The sequence below is a fragment of the Cnephaeus nilssonii genome, assembly GCF_951640355.1.
Source record: "Cnephaeus nilssonii genome assembly, chromosome: 17".
In the NCBI taxonomy this organism is placed as follows: Eukaryota; Metazoa; Chordata; class Mammalia; order Chiroptera; family Vespertilionidae; genus Cnephaeus; species Cnephaeus nilssonii.
Genome location: NC_137088.1, coordinates 24,715,395 through 24,739,204, shown reverse-complemented (window position 1 = coordinate 24,739,204; position 23,810 = coordinate 24,715,395). Strand labels below are relative to the sequence as shown.

Genomic DNA, 23,810 nt, shown 5'->3' with positions numbered 1-23,810 from the left:
GCGTTTCGTGCTGCAGCCTCATGACAAGCCGCCTCTGTGGAACATCTGCCAGGATGTGCAATAGCAGCACCTCCACCTCCGCCAGGTCTGTGACATTTCCCACAGCAGATGGAATTGTCCGGTGTTAAGGACTCAGTGCTGCTTGGCCACAGTGCCCTCACCCTGCAGGATGGGAGCTCAGGCCCGAGTACAGGGAGAGCAGGCCCAAGAGAGGGGTGAGCTTGGGAAGACTCTGGGCAGCACCCACACCCAGCTCAGGAAGCCCCGGGGTGTTGACTTGGTTCCCATCATAATCAGAAGCAGCAAAACAAAGTTTTGAAATTCGGGCTTGCAAGGGGCTCATGAAAGTACCTCTGCTCTGGTGGTACTTCCAAAGTCACATCCTCCCTGGTAGATGGGAGGGAGACCTTCAGGCTTCTCCCCTCCTCAGCTTCCTTCAAATTTCAGCCTCGCAGCCTCCACCAGAGTATGGGGCCCCAAGCCATGCTTTTCCTGCACACTTGTGAAATGTAGGGAAGTTCACATTGTGTACACACGTACATGCACACACACACACACACACACACACACACACACACACACACACACACCACTGGCATCATTCATTCTGAGGAGTGATGTGGAAAGACCAGGGAAGAAAATAAGCCTGGCCCCATCCCCAACATCCCAGCTTTTCGGTACCAGGACCACCCCTTACACAGCTCCAGGAAGCACATTTCCTGTCATACCGCCGGGCTTCTGGAACACGAACATGTCCAAGAGTCACCTGGAGATCTTGTTAAATGCTGACTGTGATTCGGTAGGTCTGGGTGGGGCCCACACGTTTGCATTTCTAACAAGCTCTCTGGTGCTGCTGGTCCAGGAACCACACCTTGAGTAGCAAGGTCATAACGCACCATGCAGATGTCTAACAACAAAGTTCCTTTTGAACTTCACTTACAATGAATCATGCAGTACATACTCTTTTCAGTTAACTTGTTTATGAGATTTATCTGGGATACTGCCTGTCGCAGCAGTACCTTGTTTCATTGCTGTATAGTATTCTATAGTATGAATGTATTATAATTTATTGATCTATTTACTACAGAGGAATCGTTGGCAATTTCTATGTGGTTTTTTTATTAATGCAGAGAGCACACTTTGAGAACCACTGCTCTAGAGAACAAAGGAGGCCTGGGAAGCTCACGGCTTGTTCCCAGCCAAGACTCCTGACCATGGCTCCATTCCAGTGCTCAGGGAGAGAGCACATCATGCTAAAGATGCCAGAACAGGGTGAGTGAGTCCCTTCCCTGCAGCCCATCTCTGCTGTGTGGGCCCATGTTCTCAAAGCTCCCTTCCTTCCTTCCTTCCTTCCTTCCTTCCTTCCTTCCTTCCTTCCTTCCTTCCTTCCTTCTTTCCTTTCTTTCTCCCTTCCCTCCCTTCTCTCCCTCCCTCCCTCCTTCCTTCCTTCCTTCCAACCCTCCCTCCCTCCCTCCCTCCCTCCTTCCTTCCTCCCTTTCCTTCCTTCCTCCCTTCCTTCCTTTCCTCCCTCCCTCCTTCCTTTCTTCCTTCCTTCCATCTTAGTCATTTCTTCTATGACCCCACAGGATACTTTGCTTTGGACCCTGCAGTGTGTCTGAACACGGCTTTCCAGGTTAGGCCCCACCATCTCACACGTGTTGTAAGGACACAGAGCTTTCATGAGTTACCTGCGTGCAGGTGGGTGATCCTGAGGTGCACCCATACCCCACTCCAGACTCCATCCCTGAAGTCTCAGTCCCTGACTTCTTACAGAAACTGCCAACTTTCAGTGACCTCCTTTGCTTCCCTGTAATGGGAAAATGGAATAATTTCCCATGAATTCTCTCATGGGAAGAGCAAAAATAACTGTTGTTCCTTGGTTTCTTGGTTATATTGTCTCACTCTGATAAGAGACCAATTTTTCATGTCATTGACAGATTGGGGACATTGGCATTAGAATCTGAGGACAGAAGATTCTAGTGAAAGAGGACACAACATAAGCTTTATTTTTGAACAGGTATAATAACTTTGGCCCATTTGAAACATTAGGTTCAGTTATATAAAATTGCTGTTTTTAAAGGTGACAACAGTCATTTCATATGGTTCAACATAATTATATACATCCTAATTGTTTATAGTAAATATTATATGTAATTGATTACATATCTTAATTTCATATATCCTAATTTTATATATACTAGTATATACTTAATAGTTACTAATTACATATGTATACCTTAATTATATATCTAATTATAAATGTATTTTAACTATATAGACATATATATTCTATTATCTATACTAATAAAAGGGTAATATGCTAATTAGACCAGGAGACCTTCCGGACAAAGCCATGGTGGTGGGGCCGAGGCAGAGGCAGTTAGGGGCGATCAGGCTGGCAGGGGAGGGCAGTTGGGGGTGAGCAGGCCAGCTTGGGGGGGAAGTTGGGGGCAAGCAGGCTGGCGGGGGGAGCAGTTGGGGGTGAGCAGGCCAACAGGGGGGACAGTTGGGGGCGAGCTGGCCAGCAGGGGGTCAGTTGGGGGTGAGCAGGCTGGCAATGGAGGCATTTGGAGGTGAGCAGGCCGGCAGGGGGGAGCAGTTAGGGGCGAGCAGGCCGACAAGGGGGGGGGCATTTGAAGGCAAGCAGGCCGACGGGGGGGGGGGGGGGCAGTTGGGGGTGATCAGGCCTGAGGGAGTGGCAGTTGTGGGCGAGCAGGCCAGTGGGGCAGGGGCAGTTGGGGGTGATCAGGCCAGTGGGGGAGGCAGTTGGGGGTGATCAGGCTGGTGGGGGAGGGAGTTGGAGGCGATCAGGCCGGCAGGTGGGGGGGGGGGGCAGTTAGGGGTGATCAGGCCTGAAAGGGGGGCAGTTGAGGGCAATCAGGCCGGCAGGCAGAGTGGTTAGGGGTGATCAGGCAGGCAGGCAGGTGAGCAGTTAGGAGCCAGCAGTCCCGGATTGCAAGAGGGATGTCCCACAGGGATCGGGCCTAAACTGGCAGTTGGACATCCCCTGAGGGGTCCCAGATTGGAGAGGGTGCAGGCTGGCTGAGGGACACACACCCCTGTGCACAAATTTTGTGCACCAGGCCACTAGTATATTATAATTCCATATATTTATATTGTATATATTCTAGTTATATATGTTAATTACATATCCTAATTATGTATCTTCTAATTTTAAACATTTTATTATATATGTGTGTTTGTGTTTAGATAAATAGGATATGTGTAAAATTACAACATATTATTAGAAGTTACACACACATTCATGGTTAACTGAATTCAAAGTCATACCTATAAATAAAAATCAGAATATTTTAAAATAGTTTTCTATTTTTCAATTATCGTTGACATACAATAGTATATTCATTTCAGGTGTACAACACAGTGATTAGACATTTAGGTAATTTACAGTGATCACCCTGATAAGTCTAGTACCCACCTGACACCATGTCTGGTTACTACAATATTATTGACTATATTCCCTATGCAGTATTTTACATCCCCATGACAAGAAAATGAGATGTTAATGTTCATCTGTTGTGTGCAGCGCAGATATGGGTGAATTTCTGAGCACACACTACCACCTAGTGTCTTTTGGGGAAATTACATGTGAGCAGCATACCATGTTGCCTTAGAAGAAAGGGACTTGAGCACTCCTTTATCCATTAATAAACATTTATTTCACACCAGCTATAAACTTTGCGCTAGGCGATTCAGAGTACAAGACTTTCCAGTCTGAAGCCTCCCTGGAACTCCTCAAGGCACATAAGCTCCTTCCCCCAGGCAAAGATTGTCAGTGAGAAGAAGACTGAGCAGGCGGGGAGTTGGAGAGTCCATGTTCCACTGCTCAGTTCTAGACAGTTGCTTCCAGAAAGGCATATGGGCCTAGTGGTTTTCCTGTAAGAGAAGCCAGAAGTTCAAATATTGTCGTGCAAATCTCTGATTTTTCAGTAACAAGTAATTCTAATTATTTCTAAATTAGTGGCCTGGTGCACGGATTCATGCACATTGAAAGGAAATTAATTAGAAGGTGGCTGGCAGGGTGGGACTGGTCGAGATGGGCTAGACATGCCCTGGAGCCAACCTCCCATGGTCCCTTCCCAGCTGGCCGCACCTGGGGCAGCACCACAGCTCAAAGGGCGTCTGCGGAGTGAGTGGGATGCCTCCGGCAGGTGGGGGTCCCTTGGCCTGGCCTGTGGGGATCGGGCTGAAACCAGCTCTCCAACATCCCCCAAGGGGTCCCAGAGTGCAAGAGGGCACTCTGCAAAGTTGCTGTCGTACAGGGTGTGGAACGCAAACGCAAGTGTGCAGTAAACCAGATTTGAGGCCGACAGTGTCCCAGCAACAATATAACCCACAGCCGAAGGTGGAATCGTGCAGCCCTGTGAGGAATCGGGCTCCCTCCTCTCTGGTTCTGGGGTACATCACTGCTGGAACTGCCACTGCCAAGTCACCACAGCTCGGCAGCTCCTGCATTGAGCATCTGCCCCCTGGTGGTCAGTGCACGTCACACCTACCGGCTGGTCAGACAGTCCAACCGTTGCTTAGCCTTTTATATATATAGATATCATCAGCCAACTTTGAGCATTGACAGACTCTGCTCTGCTCAGAATGCCCTTCCAGAAAGAACTCCCTGCCAGGCTGAGAAGAGTGTGGTTAGCTGAGAGTCATGCCGGCTTTTCAGCTTTCAACGGAAGGCATGCTCTTCTTGGAACAGCCCCCAACCAATAACTGAGCAAGGAAGCCTGGACATCTGTACAAAGGAGGGAACCTCTAAAGAACAGCATTGGCTCTGGAGGTCCCCAGAAGACTGAAGGAGACTCTGTCAGGTCTGCATGGCAGGCTAACAGTTCCCCTTCCCAATCTTTTTTCTCCCCACTTCCTTTCACAAATATTTCCAATACTTTAGCCTCTGATTCCCCGAGAACCAACATGTAACATGTGATTAGAATACCACTAAGTAGTTGCTTGAAAAGCATATGTTCAGTCTGAAATGCCCTGATGGAATGTCTTAGAATAATGCTGACAAAAGAAATAGAATGTTAGCCAAATGTGTAATTCTAAATTTTCTAGTAAACACATAAAAAAGGAAGCAAAGCAGGTGAGACTTATTTTAAAATATAGTTTACTTAATATAATAAATTTAAAATAGTGTTATTTCAACATGTAATCAACATAAAAATAATTACATATTTTATATTTTCTTTTGTACTAAGTGTTTGGGATCTGGTATAAATTTTATACTTAATAGTACATCTTAATTTGGACTAGCCACATTTCAAGTGCTTCCAATGAGGAGAGGGATGTCTCCTAAATATATGTAAATTAAGGAGTGTTGTAGACAAAGGGAAAGGATGGGAATTGCACTTGCATTTATAGCATGAATTAATTCAATGGTCTCCTTTTGAGGTACTGACAAGGTAGCTGCACCACAAGGCCCTTCTCATTTTGGGGCTTTTTTATTGAAATATGACACCCTCCTTTTCATCACGATCATATAACAAACTTTTGTTTGTGTCCTCAAATTCCTGAAGATACGGGCCCTTGACACATGGCTGTCCTCTCCATTTCTACCTCTGTCCCCAGGCAGGATTATAAAAGACATTTTTATCTAATTGGATAACCCATCTCCAATCTGTCAATGACGTAAAAATTGGTCTCTTATCTGAGTGAGCCAATATAACCGAGAAAGCAAGGACCAACAATTATTTTTGTTCTTCCCATGTGGGAAGTCACAGCTGGTGTTTGTGAGGAGGGACATTATTCCATTTTCCCATTACATGGGAAGGAAAGGAGGTCACTGAGAGTTAGCGATTTTTGTAAGAAGTCAGAGACTGAGGCATCAGGGATGGCATCTGGAGGGGGTGTGGGTGCACCTCAGGATCAGCTTTGTGCCCTTACAAGACATGTGAGATGGTGGGGCCTAACCTGAAAAAGCAGTGTTCAGACACACTGCAGGGTCCAAAGCAAAGTATCCTGAAGGGTCATAGAAGACATAATAAGAAAGGAAGGAAAGAAAGAAGGAAGGAATAGAGGGAGGGAGGGAGGGAGGGAGGAAGGGAGAAGGGAGGGAGGAAGCTTCGAGAACATGGACCCACACAGCAGAGATGGGGCTGCAGGGAAGGGACTCACTCACCCTGTCCTGGCATCTTTAACATGATGTGCTCTCTTCCTGAGCACTAGAATGTCAAGGCCAGGGAGCCATGGTCAGGAGTGTTGGCTGGGAACAGGCTTTGAGCTTCCCAGGCCTCCTTTGTTCTCTAGAGCAGTGGTTCTCAAAGTGTGGTCTCTGCATTAATAATAAAACCACATAGAAATCACCAAATACTCCTCAGTAGTAAATAGATCAATAAATTGTAGTACATTCATAATATACTACAAGTGTTTGTGTCTTCAGTGTATAGCTCTGTGCCTGGTACAAAGTAAACATTCAGTGTTCACTGAATAAATGAAAAAGGAATAAAGATTAAATGTATAGGGAGTATATAAGTTCAAGGAGAGATCACAATTACCTGGAATGCTAGGAAAGGCTTCCTTCAAGATGGACTAGGAATTCTACAAGTTGTGATTAGAGAGGGAGCATTAGACATAGAAGTCCAGTTTTGAGTGAGTAAAACCGCATTCAGCTGCTCTAGTGACTGCAAACTCTTTGAAAATGTGGCCTGAACACATGTTCCATCTAAAGGACCTCTACTCTGTGCTAGGGAATTTATATTTCATTCTTCAGAATCAAGATGGGGAACGACAGCACATTGAATATACTTAGTAGGGAGTTCACTCATTCAACATTTTAAAATACTTACTGAGCATCTGCTCTGTACCAAGGCTTGTGCTTAATACTGGAATAAAACTGTTAAGGTCAGAAATCATCCCTGCATTAGTTGTGAAACGGTAGGATGAGAACCATCTTTGTGCCAGGGAGGGTCAAATTCTTTTCACCTGTGTTCTTTACAACAGGCTGGCGGAATAGTTATCATTATTAACCTCTCTAAATATGAAGAGAGAGTGAAGAAATTAAGAAACTAGTTTCATTTAAACACAGCCAAACTGACTAAAAATCCATGGAGGTGTAATTAAGAATGAATTAAAAGCACACATTTAAAATGTAGGGTGGAGGGTTTTGACAAATGTATACATTTGGCACCACCACCATCAAGACATTCCCATCACCCCCAAACGTTCCCTTCCCAGTCATTGATCTGATTTCCAGCATTATTGATTACACTTGTGTCTTATCAACGGAATCATGCTATATGTACTCTTGCGTCTTGCTTCTTTAACTCAGCATGAATTTTGTGTTTCTTCTATATTGTTGTGACTATCCCTAGTTCATTTTTATTATTGCTTGAATTCAGACTTTTAGGGAGAGAAGACATTCATGAAATAATCACCTAATTATGTTATCACAACAACATTGAAATAAGGATACCTACAAGTGAAAATATATTGTTTGTTGACAATTCAATCAGTACTTAGGGTATACACTAGAGGTGCTGTGAACTGGGTCATGATTCAGTTTGTGGAAAATAAACGTTATTGATGGAATTGGAGAACATTATGTTAAGTGAAATAAGTCAGTCAATGAAAGAAAAATACCACATGATCTCACTCATTTATGGATAATAAAGAACATTATAAAATTGAACAAAAAGATAGATACAGAGACAGTAAAGCATCAAACAGACTGTCAAATTACAGGGGGAAGGTTAGGGAGAGATGGGGGAGATAAGAGATCAATCAAAGGACTTGTATGCATGCATATAAGCATAACCAATGGACGCAAAACTCTGGGGGGTGAGGGCATATATGGGAGTGGGGTGGGGGGGGGGGGCAATGGCAAGATATGTACACATATAATACCTTAATAAAAAAAAAATATTAAGATGTGTTCCTGCATACCAAAGGAAAAAAAAAAAAAGAAAATAAACGTTATTAATGGGTACCTTAAAAGAATCCTACATATCTTATGGATGTCTTTAAGTCCCTTATTTTTAAAATTTCTGTCCAGATGATGTTCGAAAATGCTTTTTGTTGGCTCTGAGCTTTCTCTTTAGCTGGTAGAAAAAAATAAAATTGGACGGCGCATGCGCCCCTGTCCCGGCGAGTCCCCAGCAACAGCGTCAGCGGCCCGGCCACCTCCACGTAGACGGCGAAAGCGTATTGGGCCCCGACTTGGTACTTCACCCCCAATCCCGGGAGCCGTGGCGGTCACGTGCGCGCCTGCACGCCGGCATGGCCCCGCCCACCTCCTTGAACTCCCGCGAGGAGTCCGGCCTGCGCTGCCCCAGCCCCAGAGAAACTCCCGAGGGCCAGGCTGCGCTTGCTCAGTGCGGCCGGTGGGCGGGGCGGGAGATGCGGAGGCCGCGGAGTGGGGCCGCCCCACGGGCTGGGAGCCGGAGCTACGCCGTAGGGGCGCGGCGTCACGGCGGCCCGAGCCGGGAAGCCCCATTCTCTTTACGCGGCTGCCGAAAGGAAAACTTCGTTGGCCCTTCCTCGGTGCCCCGAAGTCCTGGCCCCGGCTCCCTGGTGCGCCACGGTCGGCGAAGCGCCTCTGCGTCAGGGCCTCGCTCCCCCGCCAGGTGCGGGGCCTCGGCGCCATGGACTCGTCGGCGCTGGAGCGGGACGCCGTGCAGTTCGCGCGGCTGGCGGTGCAGCGCGACCACGAAGGGCGCTATGCGGAGGCGGTGTTTTACTACAAGGTGAGCTGGGGATCGCGGAGTCCGTCGGAGAGGCCCAGGGGCGGGTCCAGGTGCCCAGGCGACCGGGCCCACGAGCCTCTGCTCTTTACCCTCTGCTCTTCCTGCTTTCCTTCTCGGGCACCAGGCACCCCCATGCCCACCCGGGCTTCTGCCACCGGGGCTTCTGCCACGAGGGGGAAGTTTGCTCACAGCTTTGGAGTGACCACTTCTCTGGTTGCCGTCCGGCTGGCCGTGCCCACCTGGAGCTGCTGTGGCCGCGGTAGTTAGGTGCGGGTAGTTAGCCGCCAGCTGATTCTGTCACTTGGTGCTCATTTGCGGCTCCTGGGAAGTGGTCTCCAATACACACTTAAAAGAATGCATGTTCGTTGAACAAAAGAAAATACATTTTTAAAGAAGAAAACGTCTTTTATCCTAGCATTTGAGGGTATATTTTTGCGCTTGTGTTTCGACGCATGTGTGTGTAACCCCCCTTTTTTTAAACAAACGGGTCCTACCGTTGATACTATGTATAACCTGTTTTCATTTGAACTTTTTCAAATCATTAAATTTACTTCTGTAATATCTTAGCAGATGCATAGCATTCCTTTATGTTGTTTTTTTTTAGCATCATTCTGGTTTTTTAGCATCATAAGGAATGGTTCGATTAATACCATTGTCATTCATTCTTTACACATGTCTTTTATATCAATTACTCGGGGCAGAATTATTAAATCAGAGTGTGCGCTTCTACAGTCCACCCTCTGCTCTTCAATCTTGAGGATTTGCAAACACACCCCTCCAGCCCTAGCCAGCCCTCTTCCTCCTTGTGGAGGCGGCTGTATCTTTATCATATTGTCACTTTTTTTCTTTTTTTTTTTTTTAGAAATGTTGTCAGACTAGTAGTAGTAATTTTTTTTTTCCATGAACGGATATGCTATTAGTAGTGTATGGTTTGCTTTTCTCAGATTAAGATTTTATTGCCTTCATTTTATAATTCGTATTTGGAGACTTGTTTTGTTCAGAATCATTTCGTTTAGACTTTTTTTTTTTTTTGGACAATTTCATGAAGGTGTTATTTCTTTAAAAGTAGAAATTCTGTCTCTTTTAGTTTTGTGAAACAACTGGTAAATATTTATAGATTAAAATACTGCCATATAAAATAGTTTTTTCTAAAGTGAAAGAATATACTGTGCAGTGCCTCTTGTTTTGCTATAGAATTTATGTGCATGTCATTGGGAAGAATTTATTATCTTTGAGAAAGTCAGCGTGGTTGTGCGCCTAGGAACTATTTACATAAACTTTATGAGATATTTAGTGCTTACTTTCTTCATACTGTTCTGTATGGGATTCCTTAATGTTAATCACTTTCAAATAGAAATGAGTAAAATAAAATTGATACCAGCAATTTTTAAAATTTGCTTTGTTAAGCAAAATAATTTGAAAATCGATATTTACATGCAAGGTAATTAAAGGGGTAAAATATATATTTATACACATGTATATTACATTAATTTATTGAAGTTAAGTGTAGCTATAATGTATTTAGATAATGATGGTGCATGTGAAGTTATTTTTTTCTCCCCTGAAATAATTGAGTTACAGAATCTGAGGAAATCATAGCTTTTGTACCCCCACAGCTTTTAGACTGAATTTCCATTTGGATCAAAATCAATAATTTTTGTTTGTTACTGATTTTGTTAGGTTTAATGAAACAACTCCTGCTCCAATAACTGGATTCAAAAAGTGATAGTCAGTGGATGGCTTCTTTGGATCCAGACAATTAGCCATGCGGTTTCATGAAGTGTACATGTTTAGGTTACTGCAGAGAAGGTGTTGCAATTTGGAGAAATCTCTCTCTGGTCCTTCTAAGTGGTAGCATTGGTAACCATCCTGAAGTGGTGATGGGAAGAATGGCAGCTCTTCCTCATTAGCCACAGCATAATTGGCTGTGGAAGTTAGGGAATGAATAGCTGGAAGGTGAATCCGGAGTTTCTTAATTAAAATAAGTTGATTTCATACAGCTGAAACCTGCTTTAAACTGACACCATTTGGCAGTATTTTCTGTGGAGAAAGATTTTCTTCCCACTATGAGATATTTAAGCTTTATAATTTCTTGTAATCTTTTCTTGACATTTAGTTTTACCTTATTTTATTGGTTCTTGTTATCTGTTCTAATGCCTTTAAGGCTCAGTTCACCATTTTAAGGTAGATAATTTTAAGTCTGACCTAATGCAAAAAGAAAACATATAAACCACAGCTATCCTAAGAAGATGTTTATAATCAATCCCTCCTATTTGAGTTGATAAATTGTCAACAGTATGAGAAAATTAAGAGCATTAGGAACTGAAGAAAGGGTATTGGAGTATTATATAATTCATTTGCTTTATAAATAAAATTATTAATATCTTAAGGACATTCTATTTTTGTCATTCATAGAAACCAATAGTGAGTTAAAAAGTGGTAAAGAAAATTCAAATTGTAATTTACATATTAGATTCCTTTGCATTCTTATTTTTAGGAAGCTGCACAAGCCTTAATTTACGCTGAGATGGCAGGATCGAGCCTAGAACACATTCAAGAAAAAATAAGTGAATATCTGGAAAGAGTTCAGGCTTTACATTCAGCAGGTTAGTAAAGACTACTAAACTTGTCAATATATTTTTTTTTTCTTCTCTTCCATCACATCTTACTTTTCCCTCTATGTTTCTCTTTCATTTTTTATCTTTGGATCTTGATCCTAAGTCTCCTGTTGTTAATTCCTCTTTTGGTAATCACATCTTTAAAAGTCATAATATGTAAATGAATTATAGATCTGTGAAGGAGAACCTTGGAGAACCTTAGAGATAATACAGTTCAATCTCCCAATTTCCCAGAGGTTTAGAGATGGCAAATTATTTACATTCTGACTGTATCATTAGCAAAATCAGGATTAGGACCCTGTTAAAGTCTGCTTTTTAAATATCTGTTACATGCCCTCTCCTGGTATTAAGTTTAAATGACTACTCCTCTTAAGTGTTTAAAAATATTTTTTTATTGATTTCAGAGAGGAAATTGAGAGGGAGGGATAGAAACATCAATGATGAGAGAGAATCATTGATTGGCTGCCTCCTGTACTCCCCCCTACTGGGGATGGAGCCCACAACCCGGGCATGTGCCATAGACTAGGAATCGAACCCAGGACCCTTCAGTCCACAGTCCAATGCTCTTTCCACTGAGCCAAACCAGATAGGGCTCCTCTTCAGTGTTTAAAGACTTCAGGAGTGGGTTCACAGTCCCTTCTATATCAGTATCCTCAACCTCAAGACCTTAGCTAAATTCTTTTAAACCATGTCTTAGAAAAGCGACATGTAGGCAGAGACCTGGAACAGACTGTATTTATGTTCATAAACAACGTGGAAAATTCTTTAAAGCAAGTACACACAGGCTTAATGATCACAGTTTTGTTAGAGATCTGGGTTTCTATCAAAATCTGCTGTTCACAAGGGTAGAAAAGAAAATAATCACCTGTTGACATTTTGTTTTAGAAATGCATTCATCTCGCCCTAGCTGGTTTTGCTCAATGGATAGAGCGTCGGTCTGTGGACTGGAGGGTCCCAGGTTCGATTCTGGCCAAGGGCACATGCCTGGGTTGCAGGCTTGATCCCCAGTAGGGGGCGTGCAAGATGCAGCCAATCAATGATTCTCTCTCATCGTTGATGTTTCTATCTCTCCCTCTCCCTTCCTCCTTCCTCTAAAATCAATAAAAAATATTAAAAAAAAAAAAAAAGAAATGCATTCATCTCACTAAGGACTCTTTAACCCCTTTTCCTGTGGCCCTATGATAAAGCCACAAGCAGCTTAGAGCAGCAATTTATTTTCAATCTTTTTTATCTCATAGCACACATAAACTATTACTAAAATTCAGTGGCACACCAAAAAATATATTATTTTTGCCAATCTGACCAAAGAAGTAAGTGTAATTTTATTTCATTCACACCGGATAGCTATTGTGTTGACTGTCATTATTTTTTAATTTGACAACCTAATGAAAAAGAAGTATCTAAATAGTCAGGTATTGCATTTTAAAATTTCTTGCAGCACGCCAGTTGAACAGGTTAATATCACTAGTTTAGAGGAATCTTTACTTATTCAGCCTTTCCTGATAAACTTCATGCTACATTCCACTACTTGTTCTGAATAGATAGGAGCAGAAGTTATAAGCACATAGTTGAGATAAAGTAGATTTGATGATTGGATTTGTTGTTATGACAGTCCCTTTAAAGACAAATTGGTTTAGCCGAAACCGGTTTGGCTCAGTGGATAGAGCGTCGGCCTGCGGACTGAAGGGTCCCAGGTTCGATTCCGGTCAGGGGCATGTACCTTGGTTGCGGGCACATCCCCAGTAGGGGTTGTGCAAGAGGCAGCTGATCGATGTCTCTCTATCATCGATGTTTCTAACTCTCTATCCCTCTCTCTTCCTCTGTGTAAAAAAAATCAATAAAATATATTTTTAAAAAATAATAAATAAATAAAATATCTCAATAAAAAAATAAATAAATAAAGACAAATTGGTTTAGCCTGGTCAGTGTGGCTGGTAGAACATGAGCCCACACATTGAAGGGTCTAGGGTTCAATTCCTGATCAAGGGCACGTACCTCAGTTGCAGGTTCGATGCCCGGCCCTGGTCGGGGTGATTGCGAGAGGCAACCAATCAATGTCTCTCTCTCTTACCCCCTCCCTACTTTCCACTCTTCCTTCCACTCTCTTAAAAAAAATCAGTAGAAAGCCCGGCCAGTATGGCGCAGTGGTTGAGCATCAATCTAAGAACCAGGAGATCATGGTTCCATTCCGGGTCAGGGCACATGCCCTGGTTCCAGTCTCGATCCCCAGTAAGGGGTCTGCAGGAGGCAGCCATCAATGATTCTCTCTCATCATTGATGTTTCTCTCTCTCTCTCTCCCTCTGCTTTCCTCTCTGAAATCAATATATATATATATATATATATATATATATATATATTTTTTTTTTTTTTTAAGTCAATGGAAGAACTATCCTTAGGTGAAGATTAACAACATCAAAAAGAAGACAAGGTGGTTTAGTTTAAGACAAGTCCCAGAAATTGTATATATTAAGGTCCCAAAAATGGTATGTATTAAATTGTGGACGGCCTGTGCATCAGGGCCCTACTTGATAACAAGTTACATTGATTCATGTATTCAAAATACCTATAAATTCAAAAAAACTTTTATTTTCCCAACCAAGTAAATTAAGTTCTTAAATTTATAAATGTGATACTGAGGCACAGAATGAGATAGCCCTTATCTTTTGAAAGAATAAAGCTTTCCAGTGAAACAGAAGTAAAGTTCAAAAGGATTTTTAAAGTATAACATACCTTAATTGTTTTGCTAGCTTTTGGGCCCATTTTATTCAACAAATGAAATGAAATCTGTAGAGCATTAAATGGTTTCCTTAATTATTATTTTAAACAGAAGAGTCATTTATCAAATAAAAATTTTGTTCTGAAACCCAATTTTCAAAACATAAAATCTGCTGGCAGTGAAGAGACCTTTGAGAGATGAGTTGTCTTTTGGGTGGGAAGAGGTAACACAGTTTGAAATTCACCAGTGTAGAATAGAAACTCAGGACTTGGAATTAAAAGATCTAAGTTGAGGCAGTTTGAACCCAAGTCTTGGTCTCTTACCTTCCTCCCTGAACAACGTGAGCTTCAGCGCCCACTCCCATCTTCTCCACCAACTACCAGACCCTGGGCTCTGTTCAGTCACCCAGCCAGCCATCAGTGTGGCCAGTGTCTATGCAGACACTGGGGGTTTGGGCTTGCAGATCTCCATGTCCCCCACTTGACCAGCAATGTGGGGCTGCTGGTGGTCTGGGAACCTAGTAGGTATAGGGAGTGTCCAGAGCAAGGAGACTATGCAATTCCTGAATGACTGCCTGGAGAGGGTAAGGAGCCTGCAGGCTGATCATCAGAGACTGGAGAAGAAAGGACCGGAGGGCTCAAATCTTTGCAAGTTCTGTGGACAATGCCCACATTGTTCTGCAGATTGATAATGCCTGTCTTGCTGCTGATGACTTCAGAGTCAAGTTTGAGATGGAGTTGGCCATGCATCAGTTTGTGGAGAGTAACATCGGTGGGCTTTGAAAGATCACTGATGACACCAATATCACTCAGCTGCAGTTAGAGACAGGGATCGAGTCTCTCAAGGAGGAGCTGCTCTTAATGAAGAACCACGAGGAGGAAGTAAATGGTCTATAGAACCAGACTGCTAACTTTGGGTTGACTATGGAGTTGGATGCCTCCAAATCTCAGGACCTCAGCAAGATCATGGTAGATGGGCATCTGGGCCCAGTATGATGAGCTGGCTCGGAAAAACCAAGAGCTGGACAAGTACTGGTCCCAGCAGATGGAGGCGAGCACCACAGTCACCTTGCAGACCACTGAGGCAGGAACTGATGAGATGACATTCTCAGAGATGAGACGTATGGTCCAGGTCTTGGGACATCAACCTGGACTCGATGAGAAATCTGAGGGCCAGTTTGGAGACCATCGTGAGGGAGGTGGAGATGCATTAATGCCATGTGGATGGAACAGCTTGACAGGATACTGCTGCACCTGGAGTCAGAGCTGGCTCAGGCCCAGGGCAGAGGGGCAGCACCAGGCCCAAGAGTACAAGGCCCTACTAAACATCAAGGTCAAGCTAGAGGCTGAGATTGCCACCTGCTGGAAGAAGGGGAGGACTTCCATCTTGATGATGCCCTGAACAACAGCAACGCCATGCAATTCAACCAAAAGACCACCACCCCAGGATTATGGATGGCAAAGTGGTGTCTGAGGTCAGTGACACCAGAGTTCTGAGATGTTAAGGCAGAAGTGGGGCACCTCTTAGGAGGCAGGAGACCAACAAAAAGTTCAGAGATCATTGATCATTAATAAATAAACAGACAAAGATCTAAGTTGAGTCCCTACCCTTCATTTGTAGCTGTGAAACCTTAGGTTACGTCACTCATTCTCAGCTAGGAGGGATTTTGCCCCTCATGAGATATTTGGCAATGCCTGGAGAGAAATTTAGTTTTTACACTAAGGGAGGTGGGGAGTATACTTCTGTCATCTAGTTCGGTAGAGGCCAGAGACATTGAAAAATCCTACAATGCACAAGACAGTCCACAGCAAAGAATTACCCATCGAGAATGTCAGTAGTGCCAAGGCTGAGAAACCCTGAACTAGATATTTTAACATTTTTGAGGTTTGGTATCTTCATTTTATGAATGGGATTCGTACATTATTCAGAGAGGTGTTACTGAGAGTTAAAGTAAAAAAGATCACCAACCCTAGCCAGTTTGGCTCAGTGGATAGAGCATCAGCCCGTGGACTGAAGGGTCCTGGGTTCAATTCTGGTCAAGGGCACATACCTCAGTTGCAGGCTTGCTTCCCCGCCCTGGTCAGGCTCATGTGGGAGGCAATCAGTCGATGTGTCTCATATCGATGTTTTTCTCTGTCTCTCCCTCTCCCGCCCACTCTCTAAAATTCAATGGAAAAATGTTCCTCAGGTAAGGATAAGAAAGAAATCACCATATACCTTTAAGAGACAAAACGTAAAGCTTTTTAAGAAAGATAACAGCTTTATTGAGATATCATTCACATACCACAAAATTCACCTTTTTATTATGTACAATTCAGTGGTTTTTAGCTCAACTCTACCTTGCTAAGTTTTTTTGTTTTGTTTTTTTTGTTTTTTTTTTCCAATTTTTTTATTAAGGTATTATATGTGTACATATCTTACCAATGCCCTCCCCACACCCCACTCCCATATATGCCCCCACCCCCCAGAGTTTTGCATCCATTGGTTATGCTTATATGCATGCATACAAGTCCTTTGATTGATCTCTTATCTCCCCCACCTCTCCCTAACCTTCCCCTTGTAATTTGACAGTCTGTTTGATGCTTTACTGTCTCTGTATCTATCTTTTTGTTCAAGTTTATAATGTTCTTTATTATCCATAAATGAGTGAGATCATGTGGTATTTTTCTTTCATTGACTGACTTATTTCACTTAACATAATGTTCTCCAATTCCTCCCAGGTTGCTGCAAATGATGAGAATTCCTTCTTTTTTATGGCAGCATAGTATTCCATTGTGTAGATGTACCACAGTTTTCTGATCCAGTCATCTGCTGACGGGCACCTAGGCTGTTTCCAAATCTTAGCTATGGTGAATTGTGCTGCTATGAACATAGGGGTGCATATATCCTTTCTAATTGGTGTTTCTAGTTTCTTCGGATATATTCCCAGGAGTGGGATTACTGGGTCAAATGGGAGTTCCATTTTCAGTTTTTTGAGGAAACTCCATACTGTTCTCCACAGTGGCTGCACCAGTCTGCAATCCCACCAGCAGTGCACGAGGGTTCCTTTTTCTCCGCATCCTCGCCAACACTTGTCGTTTGTTGATTTGTTGATGATAGCCATTCTGACAGGTGTGAGATGGTACCGCATTGTTGTTTTGATTTGCATCTCTCGGATAATTAGTGACGTTGAGCATGTTTTCATGTGTCTCTTGGCCTTCCTTCTGTCATTTTTTTAATGAAGGATTATAGAGTTTTGGTAAAGAATGTCTTAAATGTATTAAAATGGTATGTTGTTTCCCAAATAGATATATAGGTAATACTTCTTCTATGTGGCTTTTTTCCTATCCTAGTTCAGTCAAAGAGTGCTGATCCTTTGAAATCAAAACATCAGTTGGACTTGGAGCGTGCCCATTTCCTTGTTACACAAGCTTTTGACGAAGATGAAAAGGGAAATGTTGAAGATGCTATAGAATTGTATACAGAAGCCGTAGATCTCTGTCTAAAAACTGTATGTATAGCTACAAGTTAAATTTGGTGGAATTACGCTAAGAAATTTCTCCCTTTACTAGTGAGTTTTATTTAACAATTCCTTAAAGAAAAAAAAAAAATGTGTCATGAATGTAACTAAATTACTCAAAAGATGGAGAGTAAAAAATGAATAGTGGATTCTAACATCTTGTTTAATGTTTTAACAGCATTAAGATTGAATCATTAAGGAATTTTTTTCTAAATTACAGGTAGTTTTTTAACCTCTCTACATATAACTAAATTATTACAGGAAGAATTCACCATCACAAATTTAGAATAAACGCCCCTCCCCCTTTTTTTTCAATTTCATACACTAAAAAACGAAGGTAGTGGTTTGGAAGTGCTTTATTAATTTGCAATGTAAAATCCATATGATGAGTTGCTTTTACTTCTCTCTGAGGAGCCCTGGGTGGGATGTGAGCTTTAAAGGGCATCTAGTGCATAAGAGCACTGTATTTGACAGGAAGATGAGGTGAAGTGGCAGAGAGTGGTCTCAGTATTATTCAGAGCACTGGCTTTTTGTCTAGGGTGTTTTGCTCAGGAGAACCATCTAGCCTGATCACTGTGGGTACCGGAGACTGTAGGTAAGTGCTGGTCTCTTGAGGTTCCTGCCTTCCATGGTACCAGGTCACACAGTTGTGTTCCAGTTACCACCTGTCCACATTAAGTGGCCTTAAAGCTTACCTCAGTGACAAGTTTTCAACACTATTTTAAACTTTAAGAATGAAAATAAAATGTCTTAGTTTATTCTCTCATAATTTCAAGAAGTGTAATGTGCATGGTTAATTTTTTTGCTTAGAAATATCATGGATCAAGAAAATTAAAAAATAATTATGCTTCAGAATGTCTATCTCTCTTTCTCTTAAGTCCTATGAAACTGCTGATAAAACTCTGCAAAATAAACTGAAACAGTTGGCTCGACAGGCACTAGATAGGTGAGTTTTGGTCACTTAAGTTCTTATCCATGGGTGGCAGTGTATTGTATCACTTAAATGTGACAGATTTATCTAAATGTGTTAGAGCTTATAATAACAAATCTCCATCTTTTACCTGAGATGTAGAGGAAGTCTACTTTTTTCCTCTGAGTGCTTTTATTTCCCTAGTTTCCTGCTTTAATTTTTAAAAATAACATTAATCGCCGAAACCGGTTTGGCTCAGTGGATAGAGCGTCGGCCTGCGGACTGAAAGGTCCCGGGTTCGATTCCGGTCAAGGGCATGTACCTTGGTTGTGGGCACGTCCCCAGTGGGGGTTGTGCAGGAGGCAGCTGATCGATGTATCTCTCTCATCGATGTTTCTAACTCTCTATCCCTCTCTCTTCCTCTCTGTAAAAAAATCAATAAAAAATATATTTAAAAAAAAAAATAACATTAATCAACAAATGTTTTCTTTAGCTTTTTCTATGTATGAAACAAAAATGATCATGGTATTTGAAATAGAAGACTTCCCTTCTGTTGTGTAATATCAGACTTCCAAAGAAGAGAACTTCCAGAGAGCCTTCCAGAGCTAATAATAAAAATGAAGAAATTGAGAATGAGCCAGCTTACAGCCATACACATACCCTAAATTATATAATGCAGTAATTCCTTCAACTCTGCTCAAATGTCAACTTTTCAATAAGGCCTGCCCTAACCAATATAAAAATGAATCTCCTTCAATACTTTTATCCTGCATACTCTATTCTAATATTCTTTTCCATAACACTTAACACTTTCTGAGACATGAAATTTACCAGTTTGTCATGTTAATGTCTGTGTCCCTTCCAACAGTCATCACTTCAATGCAAGCTCTGTGAGTACAGAGAATTTTGTCTGTCTTTGTTTAATGCTCTGAGCATATAGCAGAGTGTTGGACTTGTAGTATGTGCTCAGTAGGCATTTGTTGAAAGAATAAATGGATTTGCACAATAGAATTCTACCTCTTGAAGAGTACTATAGACAAAGGAAAAGGGTTGGAAATTGCTTTTATAGTTATATTTCATAAAATTACCTCCTTTTGAGGCTTTGACTAGCTAGCTGTACCACTCCAGTCCTTTTTTTTATCAAAGTATAATAGTCATCCCTCCATTTTATTACCATCATCTAGCCTTTAGTTTAGTTTTGTTTGTTTTTTAAAATTCTTGAAGATATGGACACTTAACATATAGTTATCTTCTCCATTTTGACTTCTTTCACCAGTCTGAATCATCGATGACTTTTATTACCTATGTGGCTAACCCATCCAGTATTCTCTGAGTGTATCCCTAAGTGCACTGGGGTGGGTCAGTCATGGACTCCTTTGAGGATCTGTTCAAAATTATGGATTGGATCCATTCTCTAAGAAAAATGTACATAAATTTTTTGGCATGAATTTCAGAGTTTTCACAAGACTCCTGAAACTATATATGGACCTCAGATTAAGAACTTCTGTTTTTTTTAGCTTGTTAGTTCTTTGACAAAGTCAGAATTTCCTTGAATATCATGTGAGACCTGTAATCCAATCCCTGCCAGTAGTTTCATCTCCCACTGCTTCTCATTTGCACTGTTTACAGGGGTTGCATCCATTCTTTTGAAATTACCTTAACTCACTATGCTGTTTCATACTCCCACACATTTGCATATGCTATTCTCTCTACTCCAAATACTTCCTCACTCCCCAGGTGGACTCTGCAGCTCAAACATCAATTCAGAAAAAAACATTCTCTGATTCACCCTCTCTTCCCAGTTCATTAAGTTAATAGCTTCTGTCATGCATTTACTCAGTATTTCATGTTAGCATCTGTCACTTTTGATGTAGTTTTCTTTCCCCACAAAACTATGAATACCTTAAGAGCAGGGATTGTGTTTTATACATTCTTGAATCCCCCCTTGCATAGTATCTGATATAAATGCTCACTTAATGTTAATAGAATATTGTTTGCAAAAATACCTTTGGGAGTAGCTTAATTAGTGAACAGTTGACTAGTTTGTAAGAATTTTATATACTAGGTTTACATTAGGAATGCTTGACTGGTTCTTGAAGTAAATTTTATTTTCTGGAAAGCTTAAATGTGAAAAAAGCTAAACAGTGTTTCTGTACCTCTGTTATAGAGCAGAAGCATTGAGTGAGCCTTTAACAAAGCCATTATGCAAAATCAAGTCAACCAATATTAAACCAAAGCCACCTCCAACAAGAGCACATTTTCCACTAGGAACTAATCCCTTTCTTGAAAGACCTCAGCAATTTATAAGTCCACAGGCATGCGATGCACAAGGACAGAGATATACGGCAGAAGAAATAGAAGTTCTCAGGTAAATTAGTTTTTGATTCATTGTAATGAACAATTTTGTTAACATAATCAACATAGTTTTATTCTCATTAGGTTTGTTGGGTCATATTCACATCTTATAGTGTATAATGCTATTAATTATATATTACATTGTCATGTAGTCACAACTTTAAATACTTAAAATTTTTCTAAAATATTCTAGTATTAGCATTTCTACTAGGTATGTTTTCCTGAAAATCCTAGTATTCTTCAAAATTGAGCACTAGAGGTTAGGGAGCAAAATAGATCTGTGGCAGACCAATCAATCATCTGTGCAACTTTGTAACCAGATCCTTAATGGGAAAAATAAGTTGTTACCTTGAAATAGCAGTCTAGGCCAGGAGTCAGCAAAGGGAAGCCTTGAGTTATGAATGGTTTTTGCATTTCTTTAAAGGGATCTAAAAAAGAAAACAACAAAAAAACACAGAACAACATATGACAGACCTCATTGCAAAGCCAAAACTATATTCTATTTGGCCCTTTAAAGAAAATGTTTATCAACCCCTGGACTAGGAAGCCATCTTAGTGTGTGGAAGAGCCTCAAGGGTGTTAACCTTTTGCACTGCGATGTCGAGTGTGACTCGACACGGTTAGCATTAGAATAAAGGAATCGAGAAAAAAGCAAGCGAGTGCAAAGGGTTAAAAATGCAAAACAACAGTGATGTGGAACTCCTTGGTTGCATTCTGAGCCCGCCCAGATGGGATAAATCTTTGAGCCAGTGTGGCAGTTCTTCAGTTGGGCTCTGGAAGAGATCTATCCTACTTAGAGTAGTGCAAATCATGTAGTTGCTCATTTTTAATTTCCTAAAATTGAGCCTAAAGGGCTTCTTACGTAGCAGCCACCTGAGGGTATTTTTCTTTCTTTTCTTGCTATGGATTTTAATTCTGATCCTACTAATCTGGCTCTCTTTGCCTGGCAAATTGCATGTGAAACAAAACAACACAGAGCAGAATGAACAAGGGTGATTTTGGAATTGAGAGACGGTAGATTAGTAACAGTCCGACACTTGGGCTACTCAGCATCCAAAAGTTCTTTTCTGTGCACATTTGACGTTCCATACTAACAAATGCAGCTATCCTTCATACAAGTGAAAAGTTCTCATCCTCTCAGAAAAAGTATATACACAGTCATAGTATACATCGCTTACTGTATTAACTGTTCCTCAAATTCAGTCGAAGTCTCCCCGAATATTGGGGACTAAGTGGTGAAGTTACCCTGCAATTACTTCTAAATAAAATGAGGGAAAGAAACAGAAGAAGGAAATAGTAAATATACTGGTATACAAATAAATACACACAAAACAAGAAAATATGCAAAGCTACTACAAAACACATTTCTTTAACTTTTCAAGAGGCCATAGCTGTTATCTATGACACTTATCCACTCCATATTCTCATACCCAGAAAATATGAAGAACATAGCTTCATAGTTATAAATGTCATGTTTTTTAAATCTCAAAATAACTAAGCAATTGTTTTCTCCCTTTGGACTTAGGATAGAATTCACTTTGTCCCTGGTGTCACACTTTCAATACTTCTGGTTGGGCCTGTATTGAGACTGTTGTTTTGTTGTGAGACTGTTCTTTTGTTGTAACTCTACTGAATTGAATTAAATCAGTTATTTTCTGGTATTCAACAATTTTGTAAAAAATTTGTCCAAATAAAGATACTGGTTTTGTCCAACATGAGATTGTTGGTTTAATTTTATTATGGTACCATACCTTGTCATTTTAAAGAGTTTAAGTAAATTTGGTAATTTGAACATTTGCTTTAGATTTTTTTTTTCTTGTATTTTTTAGGACAACATCAAAAATAAATGGTGTAGAATATGTTCCTTTCATGGCTATTGACCTGAGAGAACGTTTTGCCTATCCAATGCCTTTCTGGTAAGTAAGCACTATTGCAATTTTTACTTCCAATATTTTACTTTTTCAGTACTTGTTCCATATTTTGAAGTCTAATTAAATTTATAGTTTTGAATTTAAATTTGTAGTTGAAAAATTTGATTGGAAGAGAAGTGTGGTTATGGGAAGGAGATAAGGCAGCGCAGCAATACCTCTGTTACTCTTTTGTCTCCTTTTGCATAACATTATACTCAGTGCCAAGCACAGTTCCTGGCACAAAGTAAGTACTCAGGAAATATTTGTTCAATTGGTGTTTGATCACAACAAAAATGCAAGTCTAAAAGAACTGAATGGAAAAGTGGAATAGAATTACAATATTGTTGTTTACTAAGAAGATACAATTCAAAAAAGAGTTAATTATGGAAGTGTTAGCATAGCCTTCTAGGATAGTGGTAGCTTATGTCAAGAGCCTTTAAAATAACTGTTTGGTTCAAGACTCCCAGCTTCTGGTCATCCTAAGGAAATAATTTCGTTAAAGATGTTTATATAAGAGCATTCATCAAAGCATCTCATAGCAAAAATTTATTGAAACAAAATTTAACAATATGGGAATGATTAAATAATGGTACATTCATTTTATATTAACTATTAAGTATTAGGGTTCCCATAAAAAAAGTAAGTCCTTAAAAAATGTAGGAAAATGCTTGCAATCTAGTAAAAAGATAGAAAACTATACAACATTCAATTTTTTTCATATATTTATAGATATATAGAAAATGATGTAAAGATTATACATCAAAATGTTTAGTTTTTATTTATAGGTAAAATTGTTTTGGGGATTCAATGAGTAATGTATGTAGAGTACTTTAGCATAATGCCTGGCATATGGTTATTATTCAGTAATTAGATACTCTCATTGTTAGCCTTGCAGAAGAGAGTTTGTCAAGAGCCAAAAGATCTGTAGCTTCGTAGGTCATTTTGAATGAATCAGATTATATTGTTAGTGGCTTCATTTTATCAAAACTTAATTTCTTGAATATAACCATATCTTTAAAGTAAACATAAATGCATTTAAGTTGCTCTTCCGTTTGCAGTTATCTGTGTTTTGTTGTTTTGTTTTAATAGGGGTGGATGATCA

General features: G+C 40.8%; 1 protein-coding gene and 1 pseudogene across 4 annotated transcripts in view; both read left to right on the top strand.

The window, feature by feature from the left end:
• Positions 1-8,344: 8,344 nt before the first annotated feature.
• CAPN7 (calpain 7) overlaps positions 8,345-23,810 on the top strand; it is a 44,513-nt gene continuing 29,047 nt past the window's right edge. For 2 of the 3 annotated variants that reach the window (XR_013814879.1, XM_079795425.1), the window contains exons 1-6: positions 8,461-8,699; positions 11,197-11,305; positions 17,367-17,524; positions 18,412-18,479; positions 20,611-20,811; positions 22,628-22,714. Coding sequence is in view for 2 of the 3 variants with exons in the window: in XM_079795425.1 (XP_079651551.1) it covers positions 8,598-8,699; positions 11,197-11,305; positions 17,367-17,524; positions 18,412-18,479; positions 20,611-20,811; positions 22,628-22,714 (725 nt within the window). In the remaining variant the exon portion in view is untranslated. Of the gene's footprint in view, positions 8,700-11,196; positions 11,306-17,366; positions 17,525-18,411; positions 18,480-20,610; positions 20,812-22,627; positions 22,715-23,810 lie in introns of all 3 variants that reach the window. The other variant, XM_079795424.1, reaches the window with a different exon arrangement.
• Positions 13,814-15,538, top strand: LOC307113390 (keratin, type I cytoskeletal 18-like; annotated as a pseudogene). Its single transcript has one exon. The product of its transcript is annotated as a keratin, type I cytoskeletal 18-like (transcript).